At 43.7% G+C, this 22,344-nt stretch overlaps 1 protein-coding gene across 3 annotated transcripts in view; it reads right to left on the reverse strand.

Annotated features, from left to right (window-relative positions):
* stxbp4 (syntaxin binding protein 4) overlaps window positions 1-19,653 on the reverse strand; it is a 27,781-nt gene extending 8,128 nt beyond the window's left edge. For 2 of the 3 annotated variants that reach the window (XM_080478073.1, XM_080478074.1), the window contains exons 1-19: window positions 19,474-19,603; window positions 14,441-14,514; window positions 14,232-14,327; window positions 14,053-14,122; window positions 13,334-13,408; window positions 10,761-10,846; window positions 9,908-10,061; window positions 9,663-9,795; window positions 9,296-9,402; window positions 8,835-9,033; window positions 8,552-8,630; window positions 7,685-7,749; window positions 7,284-7,380; window positions 6,658-6,758; window positions 5,351-5,440; window positions 5,201-5,266; window positions 1,086-1,253; window positions 440-562; window positions 1-46 (exon numbers count right to left, since the gene is read on the reverse strand). The exon at window positions 1-46 is cut by the window's left edge and continues 4 nt beyond it. In XM_080478073.1, the coding sequence (XP_080334199.1) occupies window positions 1-46; window positions 440-562; window positions 1,086-1,253; window positions 5,201-5,266; window positions 5,351-5,440; window positions 6,658-6,758; window positions 7,284-7,380; window positions 7,685-7,749; window positions 8,552-8,630; window positions 8,835-9,033; window positions 9,296-9,402; window positions 9,663-9,795; window positions 9,908-10,061; window positions 10,761-10,846; window positions 13,334-13,408; window positions 14,053-14,122; window positions 14,232-14,327; window positions 14,441-14,514; window positions 19,474-19,529 (1,885 nt within the window). In that variant the 5' untranslated portion in view covers window positions 19,530-19,603. Of the gene's footprint in view, window positions 47-439; window positions 563-1,085; window positions 1,254-5,200; window positions 5,267-5,350; window positions 5,441-6,657; window positions 6,759-7,283; window positions 7,381-7,684; window positions 7,750-8,551; window positions 8,631-8,834; window positions 9,034-9,295; window positions 9,403-9,662; window positions 9,796-9,907; window positions 10,062-10,760; window positions 10,847-13,333; window positions 13,409-14,052; window positions 14,123-14,231; window positions 14,328-14,440; window positions 14,515-19,473 lie in introns of all 3 variants that reach the window. The other variant, XM_080478075.1, reaches the window with a different exon arrangement.
* Between the last annotated feature and the right edge of the window lie 2,691 nt (window positions 19,654-22,344).

Below are 22,344 nucleotides of genomic sequence, written 5' to 3' on the forward strand. Positions count from 1 at the left end.
AGCTCTTTGTGGGTCCGTGGATCTCGAGCAGGAACTCTTGAACATTCTGCAGAAACAAAGTGTAAATCGTTGGTCTGTTTTTTGATTTATACTGTTATTTTTTTCAATCTCCGGTTCTATTAATTTCATGTACATTTTATGCAGAGCTGCAAGAACCATGTTCACACTAATTCAGAAATCAGCTAAGGTTCGTATTTGTTTGTTTTTATTCACAGTTTTCATGGTGAAGAATGAAAATCTCCTGGAACATCTGATGCCACTCAAATGTGGAAAAATTAAACCTTCATTTGACGTGAACGTGGCTCATCTACCAATTAAAAGCAGTGTACATGGAGCAGGCTAAGTTCTGGGTTTTTTCTTTTTGTTGTCCCTTATTTCAGACATCACAGTCGAACGCAGCTACGTGGGACTACTTCCTGTGTTGGAAGGATACTCCTACCTCCACAAAGCTCAGCAGCTTCCCAGTTGACATCTCCAGACTCTTCCTGGCCGCTTCGCTCTTCCTCAGCTGACACTCCAGGACAGCCACCTTCTTCTTCACCTCCTCCAGATCCTCCTGCGGCTGCAAAACACACAACGGGGGCCTTTATTCTGAAAGGTCTGTCAGCTGCTTCCTGCCTTTCCCTTCACATCCTGCTCACCGATTCTAATAGAAACCAACCTAATAAATTCACTGTAACACAGTCCCACCACACCGATACTCTTCTCACAGCGATACTCTTCTCACACCGGTACGCTACTGAACACGATGCTTTACTCAAACCGATACTTTACTCACATGATACTTTACTTAAACCAATACTTTATTTAAACTGATTCTTAATTTCAACCGATACTTTACTCACATCAATACTTTACATACGCGGATACTCTACTCAAACAGTTACTTCACTGAACTCTTAGAGGATCTGTGACCCCTCAGACTCGGACTGTCTCCATACTTCCTCTTCGGCCTTGCTACATTGCTGCCGTCATCATTACTACCACCACTAGAGGGCGATGCACATCCCTCCCTCACGTTCGAGGCAGATTAAAACCTGCCAGACCGCCTGAAGCTGAGCGGTGGTTGCGTTTGTTTTCGTCACCTTCGGCTGCTCGACCCTCTGAGTCTTCAGCTCTGCGATCTCGGCCTCCAGCAGGTGGATCACCTCCTCGTAGTCCATCTCCATACCCCTTGCCTGCTTCTGCGCCTCCTCAGCCTGCTGGACGCGGCTCCTCAGGGCCCGGCTCTCCTCAGCACCCAGTTTCACCTCCTGACAGACGGAGGAGGAGGAGGAGGAGGAGGGAGAGAGTGGTAGTGAAATAAAACTTTCCAGTTGCTGACAGAGACTTTTGAGCTTTGGGCCCCATTTACACAACAACATTTTCAAGTGAAAATGGTGGAAACAGTGCTCAGAGCCCATGAAATGCAATTTTTGTAAACACTGTGACTCCGTCGCCATAGAAATGGGGGGGAAGGTGAAGTCTCTGAAACCCTGCTACCACGGCAGTAGTAAATTGTTATTCCGCACATGTTCAGTAGATGGACGATCAGAACAATGATTCCTCCAGAGTGTCATGACTCCCAGTCCATATTCTCCAGTGCCCGTATTCACAAAGCATCCTAAGACTAAGAATTTAAGACTTTTCTTAGAATTTTCCCCTATTAAGGTAAAAGTAATTCACAAAGCATCTTTAGCCCTAAGAGAGCTCCTAACCGCTAAAAGTAGTGAGGAGGACTTTTAAGAAGCTTAAGAGTTTCTTAAACAGACAAGATGACGGTAAGACAAAGGGAAAGGAAAGATGTCCTCCGTATGTTTCACGACAATGATTTAATGACACGCTACCGGCTCGATGGTGCGGGAGTAATGTTTGTAATCGACCTCATCAGAGATGAGCTTATTTCTCCCACGGCGAAGCAAGGCAATAACGCCCGAGACGAAGGTGATCACAGCACTGCGGTGCCTGGCTACAGGGAAGCTGCAGCAGTGTAGTCTGAGAGTGACCAGTCCGACCGCTACGCCGCTTTCACAGCCCCACATTGGTGGTAAATCACAGGAATTGGTGACGGCTGCGTCCGCGTCCACCATTAATATCAAACACATTGAGAGGTCAAAATAACCAGCATGGACAGAAAAGAGAATAACAATAATCAAATCAATGTAATAATCATAGAATTACTTTCTCAATCCAAGAGGCAAATTCCTTTAAGCATTGCTCCACACAGAATAAATGGAAAGTCCAAAAATCAAGTAGGACAGGGCATAAATTAAATCATTTTAAATATACACATCTCCCAGGCTTCACAGTGATTAAAGAAAGCACAGAAGGGACGGAATTAATTAAAACACAGCAAACACTGTTTACAGGGAGGAGTTATACAGCCACAGGAAGGAAGGACATTTTAGCCATTTTATCTCTTTTATTTGTTTTAGTTTTAAGACCCCCCCCGCCCCATCTAACACCACCACCACCACCATTTTAGTTGTGTCTTTTTTTAAAGGCTTTTTGAAAAATAAGATCAAATATTTATTTAGATATGACTGAGTGAAAGTTAGAATTTCCATGTTGTGTTTAAGGGAAAGTGTTTATTTCCAGGTTTTCTGCATTCGGCGTGTGCGACCTTCCCGCTGAGTGTTACATAACAGAAACACAAAGCTGCAGCAGTGTGCGTCTGCTGCTGAGTGAAACCCTGCCGCAGCTCTCACGCTTCAGTAAAACGATTCTCACAGGCCCGAGGAGCTCCAGCGCCACAGCCAGCGGTGGGTTTGATCACCAGGAACATCTGACCCCCTCCCACCGCCTCTGTGGCATTGATCGCAACTCCACCCTGTGGCCTCGTTTCCTCATCATCGACGGCGGGTCCGAGCCATGAGACCTATGTTTCTTTGGCATAATTATTTTTTTCAGAATACGTCACATAGCAGATTTTGTGCAAAACCTACTATCCTAAGGGACCTGATATAATTCGTTTTCTGAAATCGGAAATGTTATTTACTTCAGTGCGATTCCTGAGCGGAGTGTTCCACAAAAAGACAATTCTATTTTCTCTGCGAGCAGCGCCTGGCAGCGCCGTGAGCCCGTTTCCTGTGCTTGTAAATATTAACACACGTATGAAGCAGGAAATGAAGCCAACCTGGCAGCTTCAACACCCCTGCAGTGCAGTCATATGTGCACACACACACACACACACACACACACACACACACACACACACACACACACACACACACACACACACACACACACACACACACACACACACACACACACACACACACACACACACACACACACACACACACACACACACACGGGGTGAGAACAGACCATCTGCTACCTTCCCTATTCGTCGCAGGATTTTAGAAATATTCTGAAAATAACTCTGATGAAAAATCATGTTTATCATACATTGTGAGGACCAGCAGGCTGTGAGCCGTCCAACTGTAAATAGCATCAGCATTAGTATCCACAGTAGCTGTGGTTAGCATTCGCAGCTTTTCCTTCAGGCTCATTCTGGACTAGTGATCGTCTGCATGGACCTGTAATGTTTGGAAAAGTCTTCTGTGTGGTTTTGGATGTTTGTACCACTTTTGACCATCTTTCAATCTGGGTCTGACTTGGATGTCAACATAATATTTACATGAGTTGTATCACTTCATTGGACAAGGTTTGGATTAGACGAATGATTAATTCTGAACCAGTCAATGTTGCACTGGGCTAGTTGTGAGCTGCTATCTTTATTTTAGCGTTCTATTTTATTGAGGATCCACCTGGATCGGACCTGCATTGTGTGACTGGGGTACAGCAGGGTTCAGGTGATCTGAGATGGATCCCGCAGGTCCAGGTTCAAAAACAGCCAGATTCACTGCATCTAAATTTGGCCATCGATTGTTTTACGCAACTGAGCAAAAGAAGACAGGCAGCGAGTGGACGAGGGAGAGGCCGAGACCCTTCAGGATGAATCACAACAGACAAACAGAGGAGGAAGAAGAGCAGGAGGAACTATTTTTTTCGAGCCGAAATCAAAGAGGCAGCGGAGGCTACGCGATCCTCCCACACACACACACACACACACACACACACACACACACACACACACACACACACACACACACACACACACACACACACACACACACACACACACACACACACACACACACACACACACACACACACACACACACACACACACACACACACACACACACACACACACACAGTGTATGCTGAGGGCTCTATCTGCTGCTTTGTGATAAAAAGCAGGATTCAGCTTCTCTCTGTTCTGCTCACTGAGCCTCAATGTTGTCATTTAATTCACATCATATTGTTTTTCACTCCTTCTCCTTTGACTTTATTCTGGGTTTGGGCTCCGACACGCACTGACAACTGTTCGAACTTATGTAGACGGTGTGTTTCCAGATCCTGTCCAATCAACCGAATTTATTGCAGGTTGACTCCAATGTGGAGGATGATCAGTGGAAACAGGAAGCACCAGAGCTCAAACGAGAGCCCCATGGCTGTGAATACTTGTACATGTGGCAGCATTTCCCAAAACTTTTCCCATATGGCCATTAAGGGGTATTGTGTGTCGAATTTTGAGGTAAAAGATAAATTAAATCCATTTTGGAATGAGGCTGTAATAATGAAATGTGAAAAAAGTGAAGTGCCATGAATACTGTCCAGACGCACTGTATTTTATGATGTTTCACACTGTAATCTGATTACATCAGACCTGGTTGCAATCACATTACATCAACACATGGCTGCTTTTGGAATACAATTGTGTTGGTGCCGTTAACACAACAATGTCCCAAGTGAAAACGCATCCTTTTTGTGTTTTCGTTTCAAAAAAGTTTCACTTGTACACATTATTACTACGTTGACTGTCAACTACCAAACTACCAAGAATATGGACTAGGAGTCAGGAGACTCTGGACGCCGTCGGGTTTGTTATCGTCCATCTCCTCGTGCATGTGCAGAACTATTTACTACTGTTGTCTCAATCGGTACTATTTCACAAAATCTCTGTTTACTGGTGGAAGAATGCATCTGTCATCCTGAACCTAGTCCTTCTGACAACAACATGAAAGACGCAACACTGTAATTTGATTACATGGATTATGATTACTTTTTTGAATTTACGTCATAGGAATTGGGCTGCGTACCTGGATGTAATATGACATGTGCAAACGATTGAAAAACGAATGAATGAGACCTGAGTGACTTTGCTGAGCTGCTCCTCCATCTGATGGTGAACCCTCTGAGACTCCACGAGCTGCTCCTGCAGACCACACGGAGGGTCAGGAGGGTGACAATGATGTCACTTCCTGTACGATTCTACATGACTTCCTGTGTCGGTAGGTACCTGCAGCCTCTTGATCTCCCTCAGCGCCTCGATGTGCTCTTTCCTCAGGCGCTCCATCTCCTCCAGGTCCTCCGAGTCAGACAGCGACGGCTGCAGACAACGGTTCATCGTATTCAACATTCAGTTCTAATATTTCCAAATGTCAATCTTTCCATTTGACGTTGAAGCGACAAATCTTTGCCCTCAGAAGCTCTTTGTCTCCTTCTAGTGGTCGCAGAAAGTATGATCAGAGCAATGTGGAAAGGCAAAAGTTTTTTTAATGCTATGTATTTTTTTTGAAGTGCAAAATGATCAGAATTGAATTAACAGTCAGTGTGAAGCACATTTTCACGTAGCTAATAAGCATACAAACTACATAACTTTCAGCATTTCTGCCATTTCTGTGTAAACGAACAACGCTTCCAAAACGTTGTTGTGTAAACACGAACCTTTTACTTGAAATGTTATGTAAATGGCGCATTAGGCAAACAAAAAAAATATAGGTATCTCAGTAGTGAAAGAAGTAAAAATGGCCTCTATAAGCCAAAATTCTATATTAACAACATTAATAATGATAATAATAATACTAATGCTTATTTATTGAAAGATAACTGATGAATGTAACATCACAGTCTGACAGTTTGTTATTGACAGTGTGTGTGTGTGTGTGTGTGTGTGTGTGTGTGTGTGTGTGCGTGTGCGTGTGTGTATTGATCTGCAGTCCGATGGCGTGCGTCCCCATGCACCAGGAGGACAGATCGATGAGCGAGCGTCGATAACGGGGGCGTGACGACCACGAGGTGCCGTTCACACTGTGAAGCTCGTAAACAAGGCGCTACTGAGGTCTCGCTCATGAAGGAGAGATTCAGCCACTCAGTGAGCAGCCACAGTCTGATTAGCTCATTCATGCTACGCTACAGCAATAAGGACTTCAGTTTCAAGCCAATTTCATCTTAATTGTGGCTGAAGTCAAAAACAGACTTCTTTATTGGAACAGGCTCATACTTAAACAGTTAACATGTCTCTTAATCAGTGCACTGATGTTTATATTTTTTCTTATTGATTGTATTGTTATGTCTTTTTATTACTGAAAGGTGGTGTGAAAGTTGGTGTATGAGCAAAATGACCTATTACCCCCAAAACAGATCAATCTAAAATATTTGACTTCCAACTCTTTAATCGGCCACTACTGGACCCGGTTGTACTTTTCTCAAAGGGGGTTTTCATTTATTGATGAATTAATTCATTGGTTTGTCCAAAACTGTGCAACTAATGAAAATATTGTAAAATCAAAATCAGGCCCTCTCTGAGGCGGCAAGTGGACGTACCCTCTGGTTGGTGGGCGACTCCAACAGACCGGACAGAAGGTCGGCCGTGATGGTGGAGGTCGACTGAGGCCTGAACAGCTCCTGGATCACACTCTCAAAGTCTGCCAACAAAAGCAGAATGCAAACATCAGCAGGAGCAGGGAGGAGGGACCATCTTCCATCATCCAACTACTCTACAAAACAACCATCTCACCAGCCATCCAACCAGACAACCATCGACCATCCAACCATTTCATCAACCACCCCAACAGACAGCCATCAACTAGAAAACCAATAACTGTACAATCACAATCCATCTAACCCTACAACCATACAATTATCAACCAGACAACCAATAACCATGCAACCACCCCACCATCTATTGCAACAGGCAACAATGAATCTGAAAACCAATGACCATACAACCACCCAGCCATTAACCAGACAACTGCTAACTATACAACTACAGTTCATCCCATCCTGCAAAAGAGAAAATATATCCAAACTAGTAGGAGTTGTTTAGAAAAAGGATTTCACTCTGCCCTTACCGTACAGACAAAGATAGACTCAGCAGAGTGAAACACCTTTCATACCTGAAGCTGGATTAGCCCCTCCCACCTGTGGCCTGACGAGCAGCTGCCACTCACCTTTGAGTGAAACCGTCCCTGAAGCGTCGGCGTGAAGTTTGGACCGGAGAGTCTGAATCTGAGACTCCGAGAGCTGCAGCCCGATCACAGCCAGAGCCTGCACACACACCCACACACCCACACACCCACACACACACACACACACACGCACACAAATCAATACGCACACCGTAGAGGGAGGACATTGGCTGTTTTGTTTAGTTCATTTAGAAGTTTCTTTCTCAGACTGGATTTGAACTGATGTTCAGCTGATATCACACTATTTTCACATCACCTTCATACGGGTGTCAGGCCACTGCAATCACAACATTTTCTACCCTGACAGGAAGTATTGTTCAAGCTGGTAGTTGTTGTTGTTCAGGAGTGTGATGATTTGTTTGTGTGTGAGACCAATCACTGACCTGCTCCAGCTTCTCCAGTCTGAGACGACAGCTGCTGCTGAGGGAGCGTTTACTTCGACTCTCGTCTGCACACACACACACACACACACACACACACACACACACACACACACACACACACACACACACACACACACACACACACACACACACACACACACCAGAGCTGCTGACTGCAGTCAAACTCATAAAAATGACAGTTTGAACTGAAACCGTCGGCTGTAATCAGTCAAAGACAAAGTGAAGCGTGCAGCTGATTCTGTCAGATCCTCATCAGTGAGTATTGATCGGTGATCGACTCGTATAACGGAATCAGAGCACCAGCAAAAACAACCACACAATACACAAATGGAAAAGACCTCTAGTCACTCCAAACAAGATTGCTTGTAATAGCCCAAAGGTCAGCGAGACAATGTGGTTGAAGAGACACACGAAAGGACAAATATGTATCTACAAAGGAAAATTAACAACAAGAGACAACATTCACTGCTTCAAAACATGGCTACAAACAAAAATCAACAGAGGGCTCTGAAATCAAAAAAATTAAAAACACAAAAAACTTCACCGGAGACGAACAGGAAGTGACGTCAGACACGTTGCTGGATACAACATAATACTCAAACTGTTCCTATAACAGCTACGACGAGACAGAAATGAGTTCTGAGGGTCTCCGGTGTCTGGATTCAGATGATATATATTTGTGTACTTTACTGCTTCGCTTTAAATTTGACTTTAAGTCGTTAGTTCAGAGTGGTGTCAGGCTGGTTTTAGGTTCGCTTTCAGTAAAGTTTGGACAAACAAACGTAAATATATAAATATAATACAAAACAACCACAAAAACACAAATGATAGGTCACAGGCCCGAACCAGTGTTTGTTTCGAGGCCGCCGCCCTGTGCAGGTGAGGACACGCCTGTCTGATCTGTTCTGGCAGCACACACACGAACCTGAAAAAACAAACAGCACGTTACGCAAGTGTGTGTGTGTGTGTGTGTGTGTGTGTGTGTGTGTGTGTGTGTGTGTGTGTGTGTGTGTGTGTGTGTGTGTGTGTGTGTGTGTGTGTGTGTGTGTGTGTGTGTGTGTAGTAGACTTTTCATGTTTGTTCACAAACTCACGAAAAACAACAAGCAACAGAGGACGGACACACAAACCTGCGTCACGCTGACCACCGGCAGCGTCTCGCTGACCGGGTTCCTGCTGGACGTGATCTTGGTGACCACGGTGGGCTGTGGCGGGGCGACCCCTGACCCCGGGGCTCTAGTCTGGGGGGCAATGGGACTGTGGGGGCCGCTGCTGGAGCTGGACGAAGACCTCCGCCGGATGAAGGCGATCTCCACTGTAGGGTCCGGTCTGCAACACAAATCAGTCCGGCCGTCACTTCCTGAGGCAGAGTTTCCAAAAAGGAGTCTGACACTTCTGTGAGGGGGCACAATTAATAACACGGGGTCCAAGGATGCTAAAATCAGATTCAATCCCACTGACTCCGATTGTGTCTGACTGACACTGACTGACTGTCTCAGACTGATTGACTGAATCGGACTGACTCAGACTCTGACTCAGACTCTGACTGACTCTGGCACAAGGTTTCTTTTGTCCTGGGGGTTTGTTGGACCTGAGTCTGGTGCGGGTCAGAATGCTTCGTGCCTCGTCGTACGTCACTCCTATCAAAGACTCCTTGTTGATGGAAACCAGCTGATCCCCAACCTGCAGCCGGCCGTCCTGCAACAGCACCAAGATGTACAAATGTCAGCGTGAGGAGGAGGAGGAGGCGAAGGAGATGAGTAGCGACTCCATCAAGTTACAAGTTACTTTCTTATAACAGCAACCAGGCAGCAACTCCCCTATATTAATCATTACTACACCAAGATTTATTTTATCAAGTAATTTGTTACTTTTTAGTCAACTCCAGTAGTCTTAATATCAAAACTAATCAATTATTGTTTGATTGTGTGTGTGTGTGTGCGTGTGTGTGTGTTGACCTTCTGACAGTCTCCTCCAGGCACTACTTCCTGAATGAACACCATTGGCCCTTCGGCACGGTTGGCTCCGCCCTTGATGATGAGGCCCAGGCCCGTTCCCTTGGCAACGCAGATCAACTGAATGCCGCTGTCACTGAGGAGAGACGAGGAGGTGAATCAAAACCTCTCTGCTCCTCCTCCTGCTCCTCGTCCTTCAACACCATCTTCTACTTTTTAGGTAAAGCTTGTGATTCCCCTGGGCCTACCTGAAGGCGTGCGTGTTCATGTGTGCGGCGTAGGCAGGGTTGGGGTTGCACGGGGCGCCGTGGGTGAGGGCGGTGTTGCCCTCCTTAGGGCTGAGGAGCTGAGGGCTCTCTGAGCGGGAGGAGGAGGAGGAGGAGGCGGTGTCCGTCAGCTTCCCTGGAAGCAGAGGGAGGAGAGAGAAGAGGGGAGGAGAAAGGAAGACTGAATTTTTAAAATGAGTGTTTATGTTTGTTTGCCTTTGGTAATATATCTATTAATGTCTGTTGGTGTTTACCTGGTTTCATTTGTTTGGGCTTGTTTTGTTCCTTATTGCGTTATTGTTGGTTTATTTATTCATGTGTTTATCTGCCTGCATCCTTGTTCATTTGTTTGTTTGTTTGTTTGTCTATGTGTTTGTTTATCTATTTGTGTCACTCATGTATTTGTTTATCTATCTGTGTTTTGGGATGTTTGTGTGCTGTTTGTTTTTTATTTGTTCATACATGTGTTTATTCAGTGTCTTTGTTTATTTTCTCATGTGTTTGTTTGTCTACCTTTGTCTTTCTATTTTGGTTGTTTATGTATTTGTTTGTTTATCTGTCTTTCTTCGTTTTTTGGTTGTTTATGTGTTTGTTTGTTTGCTCGTGTGTTTATTAGTTTATTTGTTTGTCTGTTTATTCATGTTTGTCTTTTGTTTGTTTATCTTTCAGTGTATTTTTTTGTCTGTTTGCCAATTTGTTTGTTTGCTTGTTTGATCCTGTGTTTGTTCGTCTGTCTGTCTGTCTGTCTGTCTGTCTGTCTGTCTGTCTGTCTGTCTGTCTGTCTGTCTGTCTGTCTGTCTGTCTGTCTGTCTGTTTGTTTGTTTGTCTGACTGACCTGTGGAGGTCTGTGGCGGGGAGATTCGTCCTGATGCCACCACGTTGTTGGAGCCATATTTCTCCATCAGCTCGATGAACTCCCTCCTGGAGAAGAAACCAGAGCCTCACAGATGATTTAAATACTTATATCAAGAAAAAACAAACAAACATGTTTTTAAATTGTCCATCAGTGACCTCACTTTTATTTCTATATCTAGCAATAATAAAAACTATTTCATCATTTACTATTGGATTTCCTCCACCTTCACAAGTCTGTTCCAAAAATCCCTCCCAACAAAATCAGTGTGTATAAACAGGCTGAGCGACACAGAGCCAGAGGACTGGTTTCTATTGGCGTTTGTCTCCCTCATGTGGTTGCAGAAGAACAACCATGAACCTTTGATCCTTTAAACCGGATGTCCACTGAAATCAGGCCAACGTTCCCATACATACTCAAAGATTAGAGGTTACTGCGTTGCTCCTATTACTATTCTTGTTGAGGAATCCATCATGTTCGTGGTTTTATTTGGTTTCAGTAAATGTCTCTTCTGATTGCTCCCAATAATCTTCCTGATGTTTCTTTTGATGTTCCTGATGATCCTTGTGATGTTCTTGGTGATGCTCTTACTGATATTTCTGATTTATATCCTGATGAACTTTCACATTTTACTCATGTTCCTCGTCCTGATTCTCCTCCGGATGTTCCTGTTCCTCTCGATGTTCTTGATGTTCTTCCTAATGTTCCTCCTGATGTTTCTGATGTTCCTCTTTCTGGTCCTCCTGATGTTCTTGATTTTCCTCCTGATGTTCTTCCTAATGTTAATCCTGATGTTCTTGATTTTCCTCCTGATGTTCTTCCTAATGTTAATCCTGATGTGCCTGAGCTTCCTCCTGATGTTCTTCCTAATGTTCCTCCTGATGCTCCTGCTAATGTTCCTCCTGCTGTTCCTCCTATGTTCCTGATGTTCTTCCTTATGTTAATCCTGATGTTCCTGAGGTTCCTCCTGATGTTCTTCCTAATGTTAATCCTGATGTTCCTGCTAATGTTCCTCCTGCTGTTCCTCCTATGTTCCTGATTTTCTTCCTTATGTTCCTCCTGATGTTCCTGATGCCGTCTGCAGCTCTGTTGCGAAGCTCAGGCCCCTCGTGGTGGACAGGCCGAGTCGTGTCCCCATTGTGTCAGGACACGTTCATCAGGCTGATGGGAGAAGCTGCGGGGACAGCAGAGTGCCAGGTCGGTGTACCTCGCATGCCGTCGCCTCAGGGTACACGCCGAGGACCGATGAGACTCCTGACGGGCCAGGTTTCTGCCCTCTTATAGGAGACCTGACTTTAAACCCCGACTTCTCCTCCACACTGCTGAAGGCGATGATGTAAGAAGCTTAAAGGCTTCAAGTGATTCTCCTGAAATGACTGTGAAACATGTGAACACCTGGATCTGTGAGGTGTTTCTGAGTGCAGCAGGCGAGGGGGAAAACAAGAGGAAAATCCAGCAAAGTTTCTGCTGCACAGCTGTTGTTTCTCTCCACGTCCCAGAACGACCTGTACTGCAGCTACCGTGAGTCTGACGAGCGTATACACACCGAAACGTTATTATCAGTATTCCTCATATTTATTCCACTCCAGCTTTTTCTTCTGTATCCATCACAACAGTATGAAGTGGATGAATGATCCAGAGTCTTTTGCTCTTTATTATTGTTGTGTATTGAGCTGAATGTTCCTCTTACAGTGGACTGACATCCCTCATTCCAATTTCAAACTAAACCAGGTCCATAACTGGAACTGAAACTAAGCCTGAAACCAGGTTTGAAGCCAGGTCTGCGACTAGATCTGAGACAAGAACTGAAACCAGATTTGAAATTGGAGTGAGACCAGATATGAAACCATGTGTGAAACCAGGTCTGAGATTAAGTCTGAGACCAGGTCTGAAACAAAATCTGACACCAGATCTGAAACCATTGAATTCAGGTCAGAAAAAAAATCGGAGGCCAGGTCTGAAGCCAAATATGAAACCAGGCCTGAGACACCATCTAATACCAAGTCTGATACAAGGTCTGATATCAGGACCGAAATAAGGTCTGGCACCAGGTTTGAGACTACGTCTGAGAAAAGATCTAAGGAATGGTCTTAAACCAGGTTTGAAACTAGATCTGACATTAGGTCTGAAACCAGGTCCCCTGCTGTCAGATCTTCTATGTCCATGTCTTCATTTATGTCAGTGCCCATACCCTTGTCATTTTCAGAAAAACAATGTTATTCCACTGAGTTTTAAAAAATATATACACATCACCGTGTCTTTAATAGGATTATATGTCTATATGCAGATGACGCTAAGTTCTTGAAAAGAAGGAAACATTAGAAACAAACACAATAAAAATGTCAAGATGTCTTGCGAGCAGTGCGGGAGCAAGTATCTCCAGATTTTCCTCAAAATACAGCAGGATATGTGACCTCTGACTTATGAAAACAATGAAAAACTAGCTGAGTCATCAGTCATGTTAAAGTTTGAAACACACACTGACTGACTTATTGTCATAAGAAGTCATAAAAGGAACAAAGGAGTATGAAAAAACAGAGATGATTAAACGATACCTGGATTCGTCATCTCTGGCGATCAGCAGTGACATGTGATTAGAGAGCGAAGCCGTCCTCAGGATCTCCACCGCCCTGAAACACACATGTACACAGGACGCTGCAGGAGTGTAGAAAATTGCAAGCTGAGCATTAAATACACGCACGCACGCACGCACGCACGCGCGCACACACACACACACACACACACACACACACACACACACACACACACACACACACACACACACACACACACACACACACACACACACACACACACGCAGTTCACTTTGTAATATGTATGATGTATGATGTACTTTTTAAACGGAATTATTGTTCAAAATAAAATGTATCAACAAAAATAAGAAGTAAATTCAAACTAAAAGAAAAATAGAAGCTTAGAAACATGCAGTCATTAACAATGGCATATTTTAACAGGTGTCCTCTATTAAAAACTGACATTTTCCTGAAATTTAGGAAACTTTATAATAATTCTCTTATCCTATTTCACACATGACTCCCGAGGTAATTCACTCCAACCATTCATTGCTGCAGTAATGTTTACTACAGCCAACAGAGGGCGCCACCCGCATTACTTGTGGCTTGGATAGGTGCAGTTGGGCCTGTTAACTATATGTCTGTGGCACTGGCACAACCTGCCTGGACTGCTGGAACCTATTCAGACGTTTTGTTTCTGAGCTGTAAGCACAGATGACTTTCAGGCAGAGCGCACTCACCTCTCATTCGTCACCCCCATCAGACTGATGTTATTGACATCTAAAATCAGGTCACCTGACTTAAGCCGACCTGGAAGAGAGAGTGAGAGGAGTGGGGGGGAGAGAGAGAGGGGTGAGATGGGATAATAACAATAACAATAACAATCTGTCTGCATCCTCTCAGTGAATGGTGAACTCACCATCCAGCGCTGCCAACCCACCGACGATCACCCGCTTTATGTAGATACCGAACTCTTCTCCCGTCAGCTCTCTGTAGCCTCCGATTATTTTCACACCTGGAAACAAACAAACAAACACAAGAAACGGAGACGTCCAGCTCAGAGCTTCACATGTGGAGGAAGGAGCTCTTGCATGAAGCCTGGGGGGGTTTTGGAGGGGGGGGGCTCACCCAGTCCCTTCCTGCAGTCACTGAACTCCAGCCGGTGGACGGCTCGGCTGATTCCGTGCGGGCCCATGATGGTCCTGCCAGGCAGAGAGCAAACACAACAGGTTCACCAGCATGTCAGCATCCTGCCTCCCGCTCGCTCCCCAAAGCTGCACAAAATAATCAAATCATCACCGGATTTTGTCATTGTCTCACTCCCTCCCCCGTCACCCATCCACATCCGACCAATCGGAGCCTCCCTCCCGCCCTCCCTCCCCAGTGAATGCCTGAGCCACGCGGCGGCCTGGATGTCAGCAACAGACACAAACAATGACTCAAAATAATGGAAGGAACATGACAAAGCAGTTCTTCAATCCTCTGCGGGTGGAGGGGAGGGGGGGCGGGATGAGGGGGGTGTTGCTGGCAGCCGGTGGTGTGTCAGCGGGGGAGATTTATATGTGAGGAGGTTCAGATTAAAGCTGCAGAGGCTCCTCAGCGGAGGCGAACATGATCCCGAGGCTCAGCTCAGCTCAGCTCACATCGCTTTCAGAGTCTTCACCCAAGAGACTGAGAAACAACGTCCAGAACAACATGAGTCGCTGGGGGGAGGGGCAACGGTCTGAGCCTGGGATGTGGACTTGTCGGGACCAACTTCACCCACTAGAACCAAAAGGACACAGTTACATCTCCCCCTACTGGATATTATAATGATGACAGCAGCAATGGAGAATGATGGAGACCCACATCAGAGCTGACAGTTGTATGTGAGAGTTTAGGTCCTCAGTTCAGTCTGCTGCCTCCTGTTGGTCAATGAAAAGCTCACATCACTGAATTATACCAACAGTGTTTCAGCGTAAATGAGAGATTACGGGGACTGACTTGTGGTTTCTCATTCCATCCATAAACACTCGTTAACTCGGTCCAGGGCTCATTGATATGAGCTCATATTAAAGATGCATGTTGTCTTCTACCGGTTGTGGTATTTATGACAAGAGTAATGGAAATAAAGGTATAAATATGAGAAAGTGATGAAGACCAAAAACTGAAGAAATGGTGAAATTTCAGATATTATGTTTTCAAATAATTCTGCTGCGGCCAGTAAAGTGTGTATATGTCGTGCAGCCAAGTTTACAGAAACTGACTCATCCTTTCCTAATTATTAAACATAAATACACTTAAAAATGTATTCAGTAGTGGTGATATGGATTAGAAAGTATTAACTGCAACTGCTAAGGTCATTTATATGTTCTCTTGTAGTCTAAGTACTTCTGACAATGGTGAGCTAAAAGGTCAAAGTTCAAAGAGCCACAAAGTTGTGATGGCCAGAAATAAAGCTGAAATCGTGATTTGTCAGATACCATGTCCTCAGTTTAATTTGCTGCCACCTGGTGGCCACTAAATTGCAGTATCTCAAAGGTAAATGTTGTCTTTATTAAATATACGCATGTCAAAAATGATCTGTAATCCTAAAACGTCCTGTTTAGTAGATTCAAATACAACTGCAAAAAGTCGTGCAGCTCTTGCCCTCTAGTGGTCATAGTAATGATGACAGTGGCAATGCAGAAAAACAGGAGATTGTGTTAAGAGAGGGAGAAAGTATGCAGTATTTCACTGGTATATGATAGTTATACACTGACTTATTGCTTTGCAATAGTGCACATACATATTAACTGTTTATTTTAAGAAGTCACATTTAAATGGGCTGGTAAGGCACATGTCTAATTTATGATACACTCTAGTGGGGAGACCGGAAATAAACCTGAAATTCTGATAATGTTTATAATTTTCTACTGCTAAATTTGATGGATTGATAAACTGATAAATTAGTTTTGTCCTCATTAGTTTAATTAGGCAATAAAAGCAGAAGACAGTCAGACTGAGTTCAACCGGTTTGGAGGAGAATGAGATTAAAGAGTGTTTGACATATTGACACACAGACCTGAAAGGTTCAGACCCAGACCAGCGACCCCTCAGTCCTATATATACACGCAGTTTGACCAGATTAACTCTGGTAATCGGTCCCACCAACCAACGAGCTTCATCACGAGTTCATCTCAACCGTCTATGAACAAAACAAGCGCTCCTCGCAGCCGTAGCACCTCCTTCAGTACCACGTACAGCGAAGCCGAGCAGCCGGGACACGAGGGAGCAATTAAACTGATCACCTAATACCTGCTAATCTGCTCCACCTGCCACTCGCCATTACGGTGACACGCAGGCAGGTTCAGGCCACAAACGCCACAAAGGAACAAAAGAAATTACGCTCTGGCCAAAAACCTCACTCATAAGATTTTTTAAATAAAATAAACACACAAAGGTGGAAAAAAAACACAACAACTACAAATTAAAAAAAAAATCTACAAACACACAAACCTGAACAAACAAACCTAGCCAGCCACTCTATAAACAAACCTCACAAACAACCCAACAAACAAACAACAAATGTCATAAACCAACAAACTAACCTCACAAACAAACACAAAAAACAAATAAAGAAATAAATAAACAAAAAAAACAAAAACAACCAACAAACTAAATTGAAAAAGAACTAAAGGAGGATTGAAGAAAAAAAGGGTCTGGAACCTTCTGCCTCCTGTCTTTATCGTGTTTGGTCGGTTTTAAGTCATTTGTGTAGATTTAGTTTATCTTTGTAGACTTTTTAAATCTCTTATTGGTTAGAATAACCCAAACCCAGTAGATGAAGGAATTAATCTGGACAAAAAAAACGAGTATTCTTGAAACTAAAGGAGTTAGCCTTGAAGCTAGCGCGAGTTCGGCGCTGCAGAGGAAGCGAAAGTTTCCTGTGAACTGTTTGGACACATCAGAGCACGGTGGAGAGGCATGGACACCTTCAGATTGGGATTTCCCAAAAAAACTGCAGCTGAAACTGAAACCCTGACGTGTAAAACTGCATCAAAACGCTCCACCTTGCTACGCGGGTTCCTGCCGTTTTACACTGGATGTCTGTGAACGTGACTCAGTCGGAGCTGAAGCTGCTGCAGCTTCCCGCCTCTTCATCATCTCTACCAAACATCTGCCGCTCCCGCCTCGTTTTGGGGCCGACACTCCAGCATACGGCAAACAGACAGGGGGAGATTAAATATGCAAGCAGCAGGCGGTAATCCTCAGCGTGCACAGCGCTCTGCATTTTAACACTAAATTACCCAGCAAGGCTCCTCCGTGACTCGTTCCGCTCTGTTTATCAGAAGACGAGGACACTTCAGAGGATTTTGGAGGGGCAACCGGATGAAACCAAACACAGACGAGCCGTCAGCTTCTAATCACGTTTTCTCTTCTTTTCAACATAAAAATATTTTGGGCTTGAACTCTAAAAGCTTCTATTTTAAATCAAATATTTTCCTTTTGAAATCACAATTATGTTACTTCAACCAGACAGTTCCTAATTTCAAGCTGTATTTTAACACAGAATTGTGACGTAGTAATGTAAAGTGTTTCTGTTTCAGCATCAAATGTGCTTCTTTTAGGATAAACATTTTTATTTTAACTAAAAAATTTGACTTCTTTGACATTAAAGTTGTTAGATTTTTTTTCCTGATTGAAAGACATTTCTCATCAAAATGCTCCTGACTGACCATCAGATTGTTAAGGCCCAGTTTATTTTAAGTGAAATTGCAACGTTTTCCGCCTCTTTGTTGCAGAAAAGATTCCCGTTTACAGGGTAACGTTTGGAAAACCGTGTCTGTTTACACGGAAATGTCAGAAACGCTGAAAATGATGTCATTTCCATGTCGGTCCAGTAGTGGGTGCTGTTGGTCGGTATCGTGATGAAACCACACGCAGATAGGTGCAGATAAAAATAGGCTACAGACATTAAATACGGCGAGTACATGGGCAGTACACGGACATTCGTAGAGCGGTTATCAGCAGGCTAGTTGAGGCTCGTTGGCCAAAGTAAAGTCGTATCTTTCCCACAACAACTTTCAGAGACCCATACATGTCTTAGTCAGGTCTCCGCTGAACGACTGCGACTCCCTGTCTTGATCTCACGTCTCGTCATCGACTGCAGCTGCTACAAAATGCTGCCGCCCGACTTCTAACAGGGACAAAGAAACAGAAGCTCATCCGTCCAGTTTTAGCCTCACTCCACTGGCTTCAGAATTGTTTTTATTGCTTGTTTTTAAGGTGTTTAATGGGTCCCTCTTTACCTGAGCTGTTACATGTCCATGCTCCAGTTTGAGTGTGAACGTGGTCAACGCGGAGCTGCTGCTCCTCCACACTGGGGAGCTTCGTCCGATCAGGACGCCACCTGGTCTCCAGCAGAGGTTCACCAGCTACGCCCAAGTCTGAGGAGACCCCGAGGCGGATCAGGGACCTGCTGCAGAGACTCTTTCTCTGGTTTGGTCAAAGAGCAGGTCGGGGTCAAACCAGCAGACCTGGAGGACGTTACTACGGACAGAAGAGTCTGAACTTCTTTGTTCTCCGTACTGGAGGATGACGAAAGAGGAGAGAACTCAAATGGATGTTTAAAGTATTATTGTTTTAATGGAAATCCTTTTTCTTTAAAGAGATTAACAGATATTTTTTGCTTAATTGTCTTTTTTTTCTTGCTCTGAAAGTTACAAGTAAAAGCTTTTTTCTTACTGTTTTTAACATTGTTACGTAGCTGCCGTTTGGTCGGACATTTTGCTGGGTCAAGATTGTTATTTTCCTTTTTTACACGTCTCCTCTGTGTGTGACCCAGAACTGAGCTCACACACACACACACACACACACACACACACACACACACACACACACACACACACACACACACACACACACACACACACACACACACACACACACACACACACACACACACACACACACACACACACACACACTGCATGTGGACTTAAACTCAGAGGCATCTGTCACCGAGCAGCCCGTAAACCTGCTTCGGCTCCGAGTCTGAAACCAGCATGTAAGAAGAGAGAGAGCAGGAAAACACAGAAACATAAGGAAGGAAGGAAGGAAGGAAGGAAGGAAGGAAGGAAGGAAGGAAGGAAGGAAGGAAGGAAGGAAGGAAGGAAGGAGATGAGGGGAAATGAGCTCACCAGTAGAGGAGAGACAGCCCATCGAGGCGCTGAGCATCCTGAGGGAGGAAAGGCATCGCACGTCCGTCTGACACTAAAAAAACATCCTCACACACACATTTCCACACACACACACTGAAAAACAAAGAGCGATCCCATGTGAGGCAGGAGGCGGGAGGCTCACTGGAGGAGACGGCAGGTCGCTGTGCGCGTGTTTGTGTGTGCGTGGGTGAGTGTGTGTGTGTGTGTGTGTGTGTGTGTGTGTGTGTGTGTGTGTGTGTGTGTGTGTGTGTGTGTGTGTGTGTGTGTGTGTGTGTGTGTGTGTGTGTGTGTGTGTGTGTGTGTGTGTGTGTGTGTGTGTGTGTGTGTGTCCGCGGAGAGAGGAGAGGGATGGAAATCCGCCTCGACAGGGAGAGACACGCTTACCTTTCAGCACTAATCCATGCTGATACCCGTCAGTCACACACACACACACACACACACACACACACACACACACACACACACACACACACACACACACACACACACACACACACACACACACACACACACACACACACACACACACACACACACACAACCACTACGAACTACAAACTACAGTTTTCATGTATTTCGGTTGGAAATAGAAGAAATCGGGTTTGATCCAGAAGAGCTGAGAGATCCGGATTGACCAGATCAGATCAGATCATGTCAAGGCAAGGCAAGGCAAGGCAAGGCAAGGCAAGGCAAGGCAAGGCAAGGCAAGGCAAATTTATTTATAGAGCACCATTCAAACTCAGGCCAATTCTCAGTGCTTTACAAATAAATTAAAGAAATGAAAGAAATACAGGAAAAACTTTACGAAGACATAAGAAATTATACGAATTAAAGAAGTACATTAAAGCTTTAAAAGAAATGAAAGAAATACATTAAAACAAATAATGAAGCTTTACCAGGACCATAAACTAGCCAGAGGACAATCAGGAGGTGAACCTCCTGTGCGGTGACCTTTACCCTTTCTGGGACTCCAGTCAAAGCAGAAGACAGACGTCTCTGCCCCCATTCCTTCGTAGGGGTACATGGAAAATAAAACTCCGTAATTAATACTTGGAATTTAGTTTCTTTCGTTATGTTCAAAGGGTAAAACTGCCTACATTTTTTTTCATTCAGTACAAAGAGCAAAACCTGTGTATTAAATATCTACCTTCTCTGGCACGTTTCCGATTAAATTATAATTGTCACTAAAGTGAATATTTAAATTGGAATACACTCTCGTAATCAGTGGTTGTGGTCAGTTCAGGGGATTTAAAAAACTGCATAAAAAGTTTTAAAAACAGAATAAAAAGAATAGAATAAAAAAGTTAAGAGATTCATTAAGATAAATTTAATATATAAAGTAAGTAAAATATATTGTTGATTCAAAAGCCCGTGCAAATAAGAATGTTTTAAGTTCTGATTTAAAAGGATCCATCTTTCCACCGGCCAGTGCAGGGGTCTGAAACTTTTAGAACCTCAAGAGTCATTTTTATGATTTTCCATCCAATAAGTCTGGAGCCTCAAAATATCTAAATCATCAGAAACTAAACAAAAACATAGCTGAATATACAAAAACTGAGCTTGTATCCATGACGTGTCAAAAATTCAGATAGAATTTATTAAATGTTTAGCTTTTGCAGATATTTTCTTTTTGTCATTTTTACTCTTTCATTTCCATGGATTTTCCTGTTTTAGCCATTTTATACATCTTGGCTATTTATAGCTATGTAGCTATTTATAACCACTGAGCGTTTCTTAATGGTTAGAGCTGTTTTAACTATATTAGCAATTTAAAAAAAAACTTTTTTCTTTTTTTTATTTCGTTGATTTTCCTTCATTCTCCTTTTCTTTCCCCGTTTTGTCTCTTGTTGTATTTGTCAGTGTATCAGTTTCTAAATAATTGACACCTAAACCACCATTTTCAGGGACCATGAATCCAATGCTCCTAGTTGCAGAAGTGTTGAGCCAATTGCTATAGCAGTTTTTGCAAATACTACTAATTTCACAATACAAATAGGTCCTTAGGCCATACTAAGCAGCAACCACAATGACGTGTTTATGTAGGTCTGATTATTGGAGTATTGTAAAACCTTCAATAACACGAAAAAGTTCCGTCAAATAAATTTGTGGTTGAATCTCGCTTATTTGTTTTGATACCATTGGATTCTTGCCATGAAAATGCGGTCAAGATAAAAGCTCTCGGTTATTTAGAAGCTTGAATATTGACAAAAGCATTTTTTACAGCAGCCATTTTGTAAAATCCAAGATGGTGGCCATTTAGGTTTCAGGGCAAATGGAAACATTGTTTTTTCTGATTTCTTATACAATAATCTTACCAAACTGTGTAGTGTTGATACTCTCCAAAACTCACTGACTCACTGCTGCCACCCAGTGCTCACAAGTCGTGTCACTTAAATTTCTACTCTGTGTTTATCTCCCCCTCATCTGCAGAATCTCTCAAATTTCACTGAATTCATTCATAACTGTAAGATATTGCCATCTGTTTTCATGTCACTGTGACTGTGACTGGGAGAAGTTTGGAAACTTGAGTCAAACAAGTCAGTCTAATACGTTATGTAACGCAAACTGTCCCAGAGTTAACAAACTTCCCGTGCCACTTTGTACACAGGAAAGTGGTTTTGTAATATTTGTGAGTTGCTCACAGTTCGTCCTGCATGGTGGCACAACGAGCATTAACGTCACACAAAGGACAGCCGTGCCTGACCAAGAAAGCCACAAAACAAAGTCTGGTAATGCACAGAAATTCTCTATCTAATATTCTGATACAATCAGTCCCAGACAAATAGGATAGCAGAGTGTAAATGCAAGGGAAAAGGGCCAGTTGGATGTTGCCCTCTAGTGGTGGGAGTT

The sequence above is a fragment of the Lipophrys pholis genome (assembly GCF_963383615.2).
Source record: "Lipophrys pholis genome assembly, chromosome: 1".
Lineage (NCBI taxonomy): Eukaryota > Metazoa > Chordata > Actinopteri > Blenniiformes > Blenniidae > Lipophrys > Lipophrys pholis.